The sequence below is a fragment of the Barbatula barbatula genome (genome assembly GCF_947034865.1).
Source record: "Barbatula barbatula genome assembly, chromosome: 4".
Lineage (NCBI taxonomy): Eukaryota > Metazoa > Chordata > Actinopteri > Cypriniformes > Nemacheilidae > Barbatula > Barbatula barbatula.
The window spans coordinates 9,786,745-9,802,166 of NC_136768.1; the positions used below are offsets into that span (position 1 = coordinate 9,786,745).

Consider the following 15,422-nt stretch of genomic DNA (forward strand, 5'->3'; position numbering starts at 1 on the left):
TATAATATAATAATTGAAATGTCAATTTGACTTAAGTAACCTGCAATTTTATATTTCAAGAGTTGGTAATAGGGAGCCAAAAGATACCATTTTTTATCTTTGGCTATGTTCATGGCAAGAAGTGTTTGATAATAAAAACCAATCGAGAACGAATTGTTTAATATTCATTTTTGGGTTAACTTTGGGTTTGTATACTTGAAAAATGCAAAAATGCAGTATGCAATACGCTAGTATACAAAACCGAACTAAATATCGGCTCAACTGTTCTCGCTGACTGCACAAGGCTAGAAACTTTGGGCAGGGAGCCAGTATGAAGCTACAGAGATAAATGCTTAAGCTCAGGGCCCGAGCTGTGAGCTCTCAAGCAATGACCCATCTGACAGTGCAGCCCACTTCCTGTAGCTGGAAGCATCCAGTAGCACTCAGCTTTGTGTCAGAACTTCGTTTTGAATGCAGAGCAGTTCACCGAGAGGAACCATGTGCTTTAACTAACAAACAAAAAAACAGCTGCGTAATGAAAAGCTTAAAGCCTCCATCATACTGTCTTTCATACTTAATAAATACTAAACATCCAGGAAGTGATGCTCAGCTCTACTGGATTCATATCGGAGCTATATTTAAAATGTGATGCAGTTAGAAGTGTTGAGATCTGACTGTTATTCAAACAAAGTGGTGGCTGGTTTTCTTTCTCTCCACATAGAGATTAAATGGCAGCTTCCTGTTCATCTTCCACTGACCCAACCCTCAACAGAGCTCCATTTTGCTCTTTTGTTTTCCTGATCCTGCTTGATCTCTCTGACAATTTTCGTTCTGTAACTTTGTATCAGTCATTTCCAGTTATCCGCCCAATGTGTCTGATCTGGTTCCAGGGTTTGCTGGCACAGGATATGCTGGATATTTATCTTATCCTCGATGTGACTCACAATAATACGGAGTGCAACTGACATTTCAAGCATACATTATGCGGTTAAACGCTGATCTAGTCTTTAGAACTAAACATGTGAGATTTTGTAACCAACAACCAATCCGTGTATGTATAATAAATCTATATTTTCCTGACAGTAAGGAGGTTGTGACTAATGTTGACGTTCATTTTTAAAAATGACTAAAGCTACTGGGACAATTCCAGGAAGTGGGGGTCAGCAGTCACCAGTCGAACAGCGATGTGAGCGAATTGTTTGTTCAACTTGCAATGTTCTTTGACTATACTATGGGGCAGGTTCCAGAAAACAACATTTGTCTGCCAACATTTAAAGAATGTAATGATGGCTTAGCGAGCTGTTCGTTCAGTGGAAATATGCATCTATGTAAATAATAAAGAAAGGTTCTATTATTCAATTCCATTGTGTTTGCCGGTGAACTGTGGGTGGAGTGACATTCACCTGTGGCTCTCCTTTAGTGCTCCCTTCTGAATCCGAAGGATGATCTGGCTCATTTTCATCACTCTGTAACAAACAAAATAACACACACAATGTGAATTTCACTCACTATGACTCCATTTTAACTATAACAAAAGTCTATGGCAATCTTGTTTTCATCTCATTCAACTAAATGCATGCTCAAATAGTGATCCTATTTTGGACGACGCCCACATTCCAATGTGGCACTACTGGGACGATGACGTGCCACATAATAACGCATTAGTTTAACGTGTGGCTTTTGAGTATGGACATCATTGGTCCAGTGTACAAAGATACAAGTTTTTTAATGTATCTCTCTTACATCCTGGGTCCAGAAGGACACCCCAGTCGAGCGTCGTTTCTCTCGTGGTCGTCTGCGGTCGCGTATGGAGCGTGGCTTGTCTTCACCATCCTTCTCCTCATCCTTTTCTCTTGCATCAGAGTCTACACATAAAACAGACACATTTCGGACACAAGCCTTGTTTTTCTTAGAGAGCATTTGTGCATTTGGCAGACGCTTTTATTCATAATGAGGCTTCACATTTATCAGCCTTTTCTGAGGAACAGAACTTTTGATTTTGGCACTGTAAGTGTCGTGCTCAACCAAGTTAAAGAAAGTTGCAGTGGCCATGTAAAATAAAAAATTAAATCAAAGATATTTCGTGTGCTTCGAAAAACATATCCCGAGCCAATAATATTAAGAATAAGCCCAGCCAATGTGTGAACGCGGCCTGATGCTTGGCCTAGTCAGCATGCAGCCAAAAAAAGGAAGTTCCTGTCTGCCATGTCAAACCATGCACTGCCACGAACCCAGATAAATCATTTCCCTTCCTGTTTCACATCATTCGGCGACAGTCAGCATTCCGTTGTAATACTATGGAAGGTATTGCGTGTGATACCTCGCTCGGTTTCGCGTGTGGAGCGGCTGTAGGACGAGGAGAGGCCCAGCAGGCTGTTGGGGCGGTTCAGAGAGGAGGTGCTATAGAGGGAAGAGGTGCTGCTAGAGGAAGAAGGAAGGGTGGTGGAGGAGGCCGTGGTGGTCAATGCTGAGGAGCTCCGGTACTTCTGGAAAGAACCACAAAGTTTTTGGTCACAAATGGTCATTTGAGACTTCAAAAAGTTTTCAAAATAGAGCTCCTAGTGCATTAGCAAGTAGTAAAAACGTAGAAAACTCAAAACATTGATGCCATTTTGTCTAGATTTGGATCTCATTTGACCTGTGACTTGTGTAAAAGAAAGAGGTCTTCCTCACCTCCTCAAGGCTGCGGTAGCGTGACCTGTAGTCATCCTCCTTGGTCTCCCACTCTTTCTTCTCCTCTTGTTTCTCCTTGTCCTGTTTCTCCTTCTCTTCTTTCTCATCTTCTCGAGGCCGCAAGGGGCGAGTGCGTCCGATGGTCTTCTCTGCCTCCTGGAGATCAGTCAAGGTCACGCCCTAAAAAAAGACAGAAGTAAAAGGTCAAACCAGATCTTACTGTATTTCAAGAATGTTTTAAAAATCTAAAATAAACTATATTACTATAAACTATAACTATAAAACATTTCTTATATTATTGATACATTTGAGCACATTTTTACTATGGCGATAAAGAAATCAATTTAACAAATGGTATTTAACAAATGTATGGCACACCCGCAATTTTGGGTGATCTGCGCCGCAACCAACAAGGAAACATGGCTTCACTTTTGGAGAGGAAGCACTCAATTTCCTCTCTATTGTAAATGGTTACTTCTCCCATAAATCCCTACCAAACTGCAGGGCTCGGACTGTGATAAATTTCGGCTAGCATATCCTGAACTTCAAACTGTACCAGCGATAAAATACGGGTGTGTGCCTAAAGGAAACCTAAAGCTCCCAGCAAATCATGTGCCGGGAAAATACCACTGCACAGTTCTTTCTGTCATTAGACTTATATTCTGTAAAGGTGTTCAGATGAGCGTCAAGACTTGCCTGTGTAGACCTCCTGGATTGTCGAGCCTGTCTGGATCTGGCTCTCCTCTGAGACTCTGACTCTTCATCACGAACAGGGGTGAGGTATGATCTATAGATACACAACGAATAAACAAAACAGTTTCCATTATATACAATGAAACCAGCAGCTGAAGCAATGGGATTGTGTTCTCATATTATCATTCTGTCTGAAATTATATTTAAGAAATTATACTTCGTATAAACATGTTTACTAAAATATGAACCTGATGTGGTTTTGAAAGATCTTATAGGATTCAGGTTGAATTATGTGCTCCGTCATTTTCTATTATAAAAACTTGTTTATAATAAACTATAAAATAAAGAATAAAGAAATGTTGTGAAGAGGCATTTAGGTTGTTTTTGCAATGCATGAAGCCACTGCTATTTACAAAGACCAAAACCTTTTTGATTGAAAGGGATAAAAGGTTAAGTCCTCCATAGCCGTGTCAACTCGCTGGCTTTGAGAGAAACGCCTTATAAGGAGGCGTTTGACTAATGGAGATCTACCCATTGCAGGTGTACCCTTTATAAGCAGATATCTACAAGCAAATGGACAAGATATTTCTATTCTGTTAAATAAAAAAACTGCTGTGAATCAAGGAGAATGCAAACATAATGTTTAAAACGCAGCTATGTGGTTTGTACCAAAGACGTTTTAAAAGTATAGCGATTTTAACAGATTATGGAAACTTACTGTACCATGCAAATGCGTGATTTACATCTTAGTGGCATTTGAATGTATATAATACTAATGTGCAGTATGGCCGCCAAACAGGAAAAATATTGTGCATTGGTAAAAACCGGGATGAAAGCTGATAATGAAAGGACATAATATATTATTTTTGTATGTCTCCTTCGTGGTGGGGGAAAATCTATTTAATTGAAAAGCGATTTCAATAAATCGATCTGACAGCACTAAAATAAACTAAATTCTGATCAAATAAAAAAATGATTGTTGAAAAATAATTGTTTAAAACAGATGCTGTCGTTGTTTACCACACTGTTGTATCATATTAATAGCTGGATAAAATGATTGTGATATTCCTGATGATTTTTCAGCAGTGTGTAGATGGGTGTGCGCATGAACCTGCGTCTCTCGCGTCCATCAGAGCCCAGTATAGTTCCAGTAGTGGATGTGGTAGTGGTGGTGGCTGCAGTGTTGATTGTTGGAATAACGGTGGCCGACTCTTTCTCCTTTTCTTTCTCCTTGTCTGCACTTTCTTCCGCCCAATACCTGTCACACGTTCACATTTCACTAACAAGATCTGTTCGAAGTGATTGTTAAGCTGCGAGTGTGTAAATGTGCGACTGTGTCTTTTACCTGGACAGCAGGCTACGGTGTCCTGTGGGTGAGGTAACAGAGGAGGTGGAGGTCGTCGTCGCGGGGATAGAAGCGGAGGAAGAAGTGGAACTTAAAGCATCCTCGTGCCTTCTTCCGAACGAGCCGCTACGATAACACAGATAACAGTAAGGGGACGAGATGCATCAGAGATACAGAAAAAAGAATAACTGTCTCCCCAGAGGCCCAATGAGCACACACATCAGCAGACTGGCAGAAAGCTACATGTGGAACACAAAGACACCTGTGTGTGTTTGGGCAAGCGGTGGTCGGACAGGTACCTGCGGTGAACGCTGTAAGACTGGTAGGAGGAAGGCTGCTGCCAGGCTTTAGAGTTGTTAGGTTCCAGGCTGGAGGCAGAGGAAGATTTGGCGGGCAGGTCGCGAGAGCTAGACGTGCGGCCTAACGCTAGCGTGTGTGACGTACTGCCGTGTGGGCATGGCGGGGTGAGAGAGGCGAGTTAGCAGGGAGCAGACAAAACACACACATAAAAACATGAAGACATGTAGACAAAACATCAAACGTACGTTGAAAGCACTGACTCACTTGTGAGGGGGCTTGGTTATGCAGTATTTTAAGAATGCGTCAACTGAAATAGTTTCAGCAATATGACTGGAATGCGAAACTGGACAAACTAGTCTGCTATTGATAAACCTTAAGGATCGTTTGAAAACACCAAGCATGTAGCGCTGCAGCATGCTCATTTAAATAGCCATTTAAAACCAAGTGGCATAAGTGCAGTCATGCAAATTCATTGTTTCACAATGATGGATAAGCGCTCGAAGTCATTTGCATGGCTTGGCGGAAGCTTTTGTTTATTAGACAAGCGAGTGCATGGTAAGTCGACAATAATGCTATACTATTAAAGCTTGTTGTTTGTTAATTCCTTGGTTAATGTATCTATCCTGCTGCAGTTTAGATGGTTATGAGGGTTATGATAGTTAAAATAACCATTTGAGCAACAGACGCTTGAACGTGAGCCAATACTAGGGCTGAACATCACTGAAGAGAAATGTGATGCATGATAAATGGTTAAAGCTATTGCTAAATATCACGATATGCAAAGAGTGAATGCTTTATATGTAACATTAAATAACCAACACACGTCTCACTATATTGTACTATATTGTGCAGCCCTCCATGTTAAAAAAAACCTAGCATATGATGGGTTATGTATGTTTTGATGCTGGTTTAAGATGGTCATGGTCGTGTGCTGGTCCTTAACTGTTCATGTGGTGGTCCTGAGCTGGTCTGACCATCTTAAACCAGCACAAACCAGCAACAAAACATACCTAACCCACCATGCGCTGGCTTTTTCAGCTAGCCTATAAAAGCTATCATTCAGTAATACCAAGGCGAAAATGGTTAGAGAAGATGGCAACAAGAGCTATCACCATCTCTTCAAAGAATAAAAGATAAAAGAATATATTGCAAACTATTGGTTTCTGGTGAATAAAACCAATGTTGCTGAGATAAACGCTAACCTGCGCTGATAGCTGGAGATTCTGTTTAGCGAGGAGGTTCCGTCGCTGTTCCTCAGGTCTTCTTCCCAGCGTCTCCTGTTGTAGGAGCCGCTACGTACCAGAGTAGCAGCCGAATCCCTGAGAACCACAGGCTACTTATTGTACCTCCGTTTCCAAAGTTCGAATGTTGATCAACCTTACGCTAACAAACTGGCTCTTCTGATCGTAGATAGAATGCGAGAAGCTAGCAAAACCTGGACTGCCAACCTTTTGCTCTAAACGATTTGAAATATTTGTCATTGATTTATTTACAAATTGCGCTCTTAAGTGTGCAGCAGCTGCGAATGCCACAACACATGCTACAGTTGAGCTTGTGCTTCTCACACCGCGACACACAACACACAATGGAGCAGCAGGAGATGCTAAAATAAGCAAGTTCTTTTCCTTACCTGTTCTCCTTCTCATCGATATCTGATGTACTGACGTGTCTTTTTGGTGGGATGTTGGGTGCAACATATGCCAGTCGTGTCTTTTCCTTCTCCTGTCGTCAATAAAATAAAGCAGAAAGTGCATCACTTGAGTCACTTTTCTGTGACATTATAGCACAAATCCTGAATGTTGCGAACTCAAGACATTCTCTAAAATCTGTGCTATACTACGACAAAATTCCATCGGACCTTTTCCTTATCCTTGTTGTCGAGTGAGGATGAGAGGCGAGGAGAAGAGGCAGACCGCATAACACCAGCGGTGTCCTTCTCTTTCTGTGCTTCTTTAGTTGTGCTGATTTCCGCCAGCGCTCCATAACTTCCGGTTTTCCGCAGTCCCTGTCGCCACGACGAAGGAGACTCATCCTTTCTCTCATCCTCTTTAGGAGACACCTTCCCTGCAGGTGAGCTCACCTGGGCGAGAAAAGAAAGATGGGCTAAGGTGAGAGTTCTTAGAGTATCTAAAGGCTCAGACTTACCTATAAGGTCTGAACAACTCTGAAAATGTTCGATTTGGGAATCGGGAAGGACCACATTTTGTATAATTAAGCAAATACATAAAAGTTTAAGACAGGAATGTTTACATCCCAGGTGTACATGGTGGCGGTACGGTAAGACTTGTTAGATTAATTTCTGCAAAAGCAGGACAAACATAAAGCAACAGTGAACTTATTTATAAAATAAGCTTCAACAGACACACAGAGTGGGTGACAAAACGTTTAACATATTAATATAACAGAAAAATCAACTGCTAACATTTTTTGTGAAATAATATAAGGATTAATATTTGCATGCAGACGTTATATCTAGACATTTGTTAAAATGTGAAATTGGAAAGCCTTATCAAAAGCATGAAACGAATGTGTAAGTTTAACCAAAATGAATATTTTTGTTTAGTCAATTTTATTTATTTTCCCCTAATTTTAATTTACTATCCGTTATGACAGATTAAATCTGTTTAGATTTATAAACATCACGATTCAGCTATATCACTGATAATTCTGTCATATTTTTTATTATGTTGCCTAATGCCAACACCCAAAACCTCATTTTAAACTTTCAATTAAATATACAATTTTAAAGACATGCAAACTTCAGTCAAGATGTTAGTTACTGCTAACATACAAAACCCAATAGGATTTAGCATCACAGATAAATCCCGTTTTATTCAAACTTCATGACACGCATGGCACCCTGTAATGTCAAGTTCGCCGTACTCAGGTGTAAAACAAGGACAGATATCTTTCAACAAAACACATTGAGCAAACGGCACGCAATCACAGCCGCGACTGGCAGCAACAACACCATGCAGTGAGCCAGTGACAGGAAGAATCTGATAGGTTAGGCACACGGTCATGTTGGGAACATGTAGGTGGGGGACGGTGGGGGAGTGGAATCACAGGGCTGAACACACCGAGGTCTCACCATCGCTTTTTTGGGCACAAGCGAAATGCCAGTTTTGCGCAAGCCTTGACGCCACAACGCGGGACAGCCTGGCTCCCCCCCAGGCATAAGGGCAGTAATGTTATCAGACTAAAGCCATCCAAGACAACAGCAATGAGCAGAGAGAAAGAAAGAGATGAATGTGGAGAGATCAGAAAGAAAAAAGGAATGAGGAACCTCTGCATGACAGAAATAAAGTAGCGGTAGCAAAGAAAATAGATAAGTCATGATGCACAAGTGACACAAAAAGGAAGCCCGGGATGTTCAGTCACAGCGTATGTTTTGGGTGCTCCCATCATTAAGCAGACAAAACCTTGGTTTTTAAAATGCAAACTTATTTGTTAACAAAAGCAAACAAAGCACAATAACCACCATTATATAATAATGACTTTTAAAAAGAAAATCCTTCGCTGTGCATAAAAGCTACAGATTTGATCATGTACGTGTGTGCACTGGGAATCGAACAGGAAGACAGATACTAAAAGAATAAGGACTTCTCCTCAGAAATGGATTTCATGTGCATTAAAGGGATAGTTTACCAAAAAATGAAAATTCTGTCATCATTTACTCGCCCTCAAGATCTTCCAAGTCTGTATACATTTCTTTGTTCTGATGAACACAAATAAATATATATGGAAGAATGTTAGTAATTTTACAACGGGGCTTGTGATGAAGAATTGAGAATTGAAGCCAACGTAATACACTTTGCGTTGGATAAAATCACTGTGGCATTCTTAAGAGTCTTTTAATTTAAATGTGATGCCTAAATACAATTTTTATTCAATATTTATACACAAGCGATTCAATTCTACCACTACCCAGCAGAGGGCAGCAGGCTCTTGGTTATAAAGGCAGACGGAAGACATTTTCTCTCTCCAAGAAACGTTCTCTGTCCAATGAACGTTCTCTTCTGAACACGTAGATAACCTGACTACTTAGAATTTGCATGATGCGCAGTGCGTGTTACAATGATTAATAACATTGAGTCGGTCTTAAAATGCGGCTGACAATTTTTTCCTGAAATGACACTTCGGAGCTAATTATGTTTCTAAGGAGAACACCTTTGATATGCTGAAACACAACAACGAACGGCTAAAAAAAGAGATCAGGTGGAAGGGACGATGGCACTTGGAGGGAAGAGCACGTACCTTTTTGGTAGGTGAGGTGGGGGTGGTCACCTGGTTGGCTGGGGTTGTTGGAGATGTGACGGTGATGCTAGTTGGCGCGGGTGCAGGTGTACTGTTGGTATTGCTCGTGGGAACAGAAGCCTTTGTCTTGTCTGAAAAAACAGAGGATTTCGCAGTCAGATAGGAAGTGCTGAGACAGTCAATATTATTATAACATCAAAGCCTTACAATACCAGGAACATCTATCAGGGAGGGGAAACAGCAGGGACATGGCAACATGCGATGATTCATCATGTTAAGGGTATAGTAACTGTAATGCACCAAGGTCTTTTGCTAAAAGGTTCAATAAACTTGAGTGCTTAACAACATTTTTATCTTTAATTTGGATTTAAGGTTAAATAAAAGGAGAAGTGTGCTATAGTACGGTTGGACTTCTGTTATCTTCTTTCCCTCAAAAAACGATTCGTAAAAATACTGATGAGCAAAAACTAAAAAACACAACATTTGTTGTAAATACCAATATCCTGTGTATGTGTGGCTCTGCTTGCATATACGGTGTACGCTTTTGAATGTCTACACACCCGCTTCGTTTTCAGACTCCGAGTCTTCCTCCTCCTCTTCTTCGCTGGAGCAGCTGGACTCGTCCTTCTTTCCTTCCCCCTCTTCTTCATCGACCTTCTCCCCCTCCAGAGTCTCGATTCTTGGGGCAGTTTTATCTTGCTCCAGAAGAATTTCTTTACTGAAGTAAAAAGGCACACAACAGTTAGGCACAGATGACCTTTAACCTGTGATTTTGGCAGAATAAAAATACGGACAACAATCATCTCTATGAGGTTCAAAATGATGTGCTGCTTTTCCTTTAAAATACATATATCAGATACAAACATTTGCTGCGGTTTACATTCTATTCCATCAACATTACTGTACTATCATGGTGTCGTGTCATTTGGTCTCATCGCACCGGTATGAAAGGCTCTAGGACTGTTTATCGTCAACATAGTAAATCGATTGGCGATGCTCTAGAAAGCATTTACCTCTTCAGTGGTTTCACAGATAGATTATTGTCCCCAGTGGTGGGAGTTTCTATTAAAGGAGACTTCTTAACATCCTTCTTTTCACTCAGAAGCTGGGGAAAAAAACATTTATCAGTTCACACCTGACACCCTAAGGCTATAGCACAAAGCTGAATTCTGTTTAGCTCGTGAAAAAGCCAAAGAGCTTACCAGATTTTGTTTCTTTTGGAGCTCTTCCAAATAGCCCAAGACATCTTCATCAGCAACATCAAATGCTGTCTGGCCCTGAAAAAGAAAAACACCTTGTTAGCATTTAACTCAAACCAGATGCATTTACATTAAGCCTGAAAACATCAAACATCGTTAAAAAAAGAAACCAAATATCAGTTCACAAGTTATATACATTAAAAAAAACAAAACCATACCACTTTATTGACGGTATCCATATCGCACATGTTCTCTACTAGTATTCGACAGGCCTCTTCTTTGCCCCAGTGTGCAGCAGCGTGGAGCGGTGTCCAGCCATCGTAGTCTTTAATATTTACCTCATACTTTGCTTGGATTAAAAGCCTACAAGCGGTCAGAGAGACAGAAATAGCAGATGAGATTAGGCAAATCTGGGTTTCTTGGATATTGGTGCCGCAATCGAAGCTTGGCCCCGTCCGCCAAATGCTGGGCACACATTTTCTTGAACCACAAACGCATTTTTAACGCCACCAGCCCCCTAAAAGTCAGTGTGAAAACAGTCAACGTTTGAAACCTGTTGTTTTTGTGTGGTGGCAGATAGAGCTGCAGTTGTCAAAGTCATTCAACTTTGACATGTAAAGGCCTGTAGCGAAAGCGGGTGAACAGCGAGGCAACTTCAACAATTACATGATAATCTGCTCTAATAGAGAGATGTAAATGTGTTACACCGTCTCGCCCTGTGTCTATGAGACATACAGAGTAAAGCAAGGAACTAAAGACTAAAGCACCCAAAGGATATCACAAACACTACAACGTACAACTTTCATTTGGAGTCATCACCTACAAATCTCTCTTATTGGCACAAAGAAGATAAACTGTAGATGTACATTCATTGGACCTTACTTTAAAACCTCCGAGTATCCCTTGGCTGCAGCGACGTGTAGTGCGGTCCCTCCAGACTTAGTGTGCCGGACGTCATTGATGTGGCCGCTGTTAAGCCACTGTCGAGCATCCCTTAGCATGATCCGCTCCTCCTCTTTCCTGGCCGCCTCGATGTCCACTCCTGGAGAAAGATGGAGGGAGGGGCAGGATTAGTGCACATTCTTAACTTGCCCAATTGGCAAAATATCGAAGTCCAACAATAAACGATGGAATTTATGATTCTGATAAAGTTAATGATAAACAAACAATATTGATAAATTCACCGGTATGATAAACATGTTAAGAATTCAAAACAGCCCATTGCGTAATATTTGGCTCCAGCTAATAGAGAACCTTGAGAAAAGAGCACGGACCTGTAATACAAATATTCTTTAGACTTCAAATATTCCTCAGACGTTACAGAAAGAAATTTGCATTTCTTTAGAAAATGCGAGTAGCGCCTTTCTTGCAAAACTAAATGATGCAAGGTGTTGTGGGGGGTGTCGAAAGTCCTGGTTCTTAATATCAAAACCGAATGAAAATGTATTTTTTAGGTTTTCACATTTTTAATTATCAAATGAAGTTCAAGAAACAATTTTTAATAGAAATATCCCAAACCATCTTTAACGCTCTTATTTATTACTATCCAAACAAATGGCGTCATGAGAATATGTACTTCCTTATCAGTGCCAGAACTGTATCACTTCTTTATCACTACCAAAAATATTCTGAGCATACTCGGATTTATTTTATTGTCCAAGCAAAGCAGTCCATACTGGAAGATTGCCAAATGGGTCACTGTGCCTCTACTTTATATACCCTGACTTGTGCACAGGCATGTAGAGACCTGAAAGTATGACGTGACACAGGAAACAACAAAAGACACGTAAGAGTATATAACTTTGAAGTGAGCGTGTTTCACAATGCTTAGCAACCTCTCCACTGAATAGAGACAATGGAGCGGTGTTTGAAAATAAGCAACAAAATATATTCCTATGGCATATATAGCTGTTGGAACGAAACTCTTACTATAACTTAAAACAATTGATTGTTCGATTTAATAATAACAGCGGTAACCTTTTATTTAATAACAATAATGAACATTAATGGAAGTCTCAGATAAAACTTGAAAGGCATGCGTCCCTTATATGGATAAAGGTCCAGCTGAATTGCTGGCAGGTGCTGCTTCCAGCGGAGGTGAACTGTGACGTGAACAAAGTGACAGATTCTGATCATTTTAGCTAAAGAGGGGAGGCCCGAATTTGATAAGACAGCTGGACGTAAGCCAGCGGCACATAAGACAGGGCTCTGGAACCGAGATCTTCCTCTGTTGGAATTCCTGGGCAAATTCCACAACATAGCTGTACTTGTGTTGCAACTAATGTCTGGTCATGGGAAGGAATTAAGAGTTCCGGCAAAAGTGTCTGTCCATTTTTCAAGTGAAGTGACAGAGCCTTTTCTGGGATTATTTAGGTTGGTATGGGTTATGGAATGGGTGTGTTCACTTTTTGCTGCTACCAAGGTTACGGGTACAATATGGATAGAGTTGACTTCTTCCCTTCACCCTCATGTCATTTAAAACGTGACTTTTATCTTATGTGGAACACAAAAGAAGATATTATGAGAAATGTCTCAGTGGTTTTGTGTCTACACAATGGAAGACAATCCAATTGGCTATCAACATTCTTCAAAGTAACTTATGTTGTGTTGTGCAAAAGATGTAAAATATATTTAAAAACATTTATTTGCCAAAAGAAGATTGACTTCCATCGTATGGACATAAAACATTTCTCAAAATATGTTATTTTGTGTTCCACGGATGAAAGAGTCATACACAAAAATGTATACAGAATAACGATACACATACAAAATACACATTTTTTTATTTGTATCCCTCTCGCAGAACTACATTTGCGTCATTCATGTGACCTATAACTCCGCATACAAGCATCAGTTAGTTCTTTATGTCTGTTGACAACAGAACCACCATTCTTCTTCAACACAGGCTAAACAGATGCCAACGCACAATCTACAGGCTCTTATAATATAGTTTACTCAAAATGGCGAGTACGTAGAGATGTCCCTGTTGGTTCTGCTGATTCAACACACCCAAGGGTGGCAAAAACAGCTTTGCTTTGTCTTTCCTTCGTAATACGTTGTAGTGCACTCCGTAACAGACAGCTGAAGAGCATAATAGCTCTTTTTTCTCCATCTGAAAGACCACGTTACAAGGCAAGCAGGTAGAACAAAAGTGCTCTCTGAGTGCCTGGTGAATATGCAGCCTCTATAAAAAGCGGGAGAAGAATTGACCTCCACAAGAGCCCTGAACAACAGCCGAGTGCTTTGGCTGGCAGCGACCCAGCTCGGGTTTACTCCTAAAACACTCGCTCTCCATCAATCCGCGAGAACTGTTCTTTTACATAAGCAGTTTAGGCCGCCCACACAGCAAATGCCAGTTTTCAGACAGATTATGTCACAGACTATGATGGAGTTAGTGACTGAGTGGCATGTGGTCTTCCAAGCAGTAGGTGCCAAAAAAAGGCTGTTCTTTGGTTAGGAATGGAGGGGTTACCTGATTTCGTGAAAAATACGTGAATGATAAAAGGTTTAAAAGATGACCTGAGAGAGAGAGAGAGAGAGAGAGAGAGAGAGAGAGAGAGAGAGAGAGAGAGAACTGTTTTAACTGACTGGGTTCAACTCATGACTGGAGTCTCATTTGAAGGCAAAAGAGAGGGGGGTGAAAAAAAAGAAAATCACATTAGAAGAGGTAGAGGGTATTACACAACGTTGACCATTACATAAGCCCATATCGAAGCTGAGAATAGAGCTTCTTATATTGCAATACGTGAGGAGTAAAGCTTTGTTCATGCTTTAATACAGAGCTGAAAGATAAAGTGTGACCACCAAAGAAGCCTCCTTGATCAGATAGAGAACGATGATCCACCTCAGCTGTTCAAACATTATGACTTCTTAAATCCCAAATCTGTGCAGACAGCATGCAACGCATGTACCACTGGCTTTTGGAGGTGTGCAGGGTTCTATCTATCACCCATGCTTTTCATCAAAGCCGTGTCCTTCAAACCTAAAATGAAATTTGGCAGATGCATTGTCTTGGCCACACTGGATGAGCGTGAGAGGAGTATGTTGAAGGCATATTTTTATACACAAGTACGACATGCTAACAAATAGCAGGAATTGTTAAAAAATTCATGCTTTGTATTAAGCCGTTAGGAGTGAGAGAGTAATAATAATGGGCTCTGACTACAACTCAATCTCAGTTTTTGCTCTCTAATCTTTTGACCACTTCTTTCCACATGCCAAGACGCAGCTCATGTTACTGCAGCTACTGTGGGCCAGCAGCTGGCCAAAACCACAGAGACACAACTAATAGAGGCCTTTGATGGAAGCTTGGTGGTCCTACGTAGACCAACACTATCATTGTGTACTGGTTGACCAGTATGAGATTTTCCCTTGGACAAAGAGGATATCTGCGGAACATGAATCCCACAGTGATGTTATATTCCAATGTGGGAAAATGACGATTCCCTAGCTAATGCCACGTTCACACTAGACCAGGGGTCTTCAACTACTTTTCTTTGATGGCCAGAATCCAAGAGTATAAATAGAATGTCGGCCAGTTTTTTACAACGTCCTCATTTCTTCTTTGTTTTTTCAATTCGATGTTTAAGAAGATATTTGGTTGAATTAATGAAAGGCAAATCAATACGTTAATACATTCAGCACAAAAGTAATCCCTGCCCCATGTGACGTTGAATCGTCTTAAAAAGCGAATCAATTGAACGGTGCAAGAAACTGAACGCTATTATTGCATCTTTGGGTGAATTCCAATCGCATTCATGTGCCCCACGCACTCAGAAACGTAGCCATTTAAATCATGCATAATGAATGCAGTAATAAAACCAACACAGTTTTTCCATTATATAAGACAACCGGTGTACCCTTCCTTCTGTTACTTTGAAGGGCAAAAGACGCATTTTGAATATGACCTATCGCGTGGCCAAACCGACTGTCTGTGGCTGTGGATTGCAGATTATAAAATTGTAAATAACATTAAC

General features: G+C 40.7%; 1 protein-coding gene across 7 annotated transcripts in view; it reads right to left on the bottom strand.

The window, feature by feature from the left end:
- Positions 1–15,422, bottom strand: part of ppp1r12a (protein phosphatase 1, regulatory subunit 12A) — a 53,082-nt gene that overhangs the window by 8,836 nt on the left and 28,824 nt on the right. For 3 of the 7 annotated variants that reach the window (XM_079454485.1, XM_079454486.1, XM_079454491.1), the window contains exons 4-20: positions 11,329–11,488; positions 10,665–10,809; positions 10,450–10,524; positions 10,261–10,352; positions 9,808–9,965; positions 9,248–9,378; positions 6,849–7,070; positions 6,621–6,712; positions 6,193–6,309; positions 4,990–5,133; positions 4,691–4,816; positions 4,457–4,603; positions 3,349–3,439; positions 2,653–2,832; positions 2,300–2,465; positions 1,723–1,844; positions 1,383–1,445 (exon numbers count right to left, since the gene is read on the bottom strand). In XM_079454485.1, coding sequence (XP_079310611.1) covers positions 1,383–1,445; positions 1,723–1,844; positions 2,300–2,465; positions 2,653–2,832; positions 3,349–3,439; positions 4,457–4,603; positions 4,691–4,816; positions 4,990–5,133; positions 6,193–6,309; positions 6,621–6,712; positions 6,849–7,070; positions 9,248–9,378; positions 9,808–9,965; positions 10,261–10,352; positions 10,450–10,524; positions 10,665–10,809; positions 11,329–11,488 — 2,231 coding nt within the window. The remainder of the gene's footprint in view (positions 1–1,382; positions 1,446–1,722; positions 1,845–2,299; positions 2,466–2,652; positions 2,833–3,348; positions 3,440–4,456; positions 4,604–4,690; positions 4,817–4,989; positions 5,134–6,192; positions 6,310–6,620; positions 6,713–6,848; positions 7,071–9,247; positions 9,379–9,807; positions 9,966–10,260; positions 10,353–10,449; positions 10,525–10,664; positions 10,810–11,328; positions 11,489–15,422) is intronic. The other 4 variants (XM_079454487.1, XM_079454488.1, XM_079454489.1 and 1 more) reach the window with 2 other exon arrangements.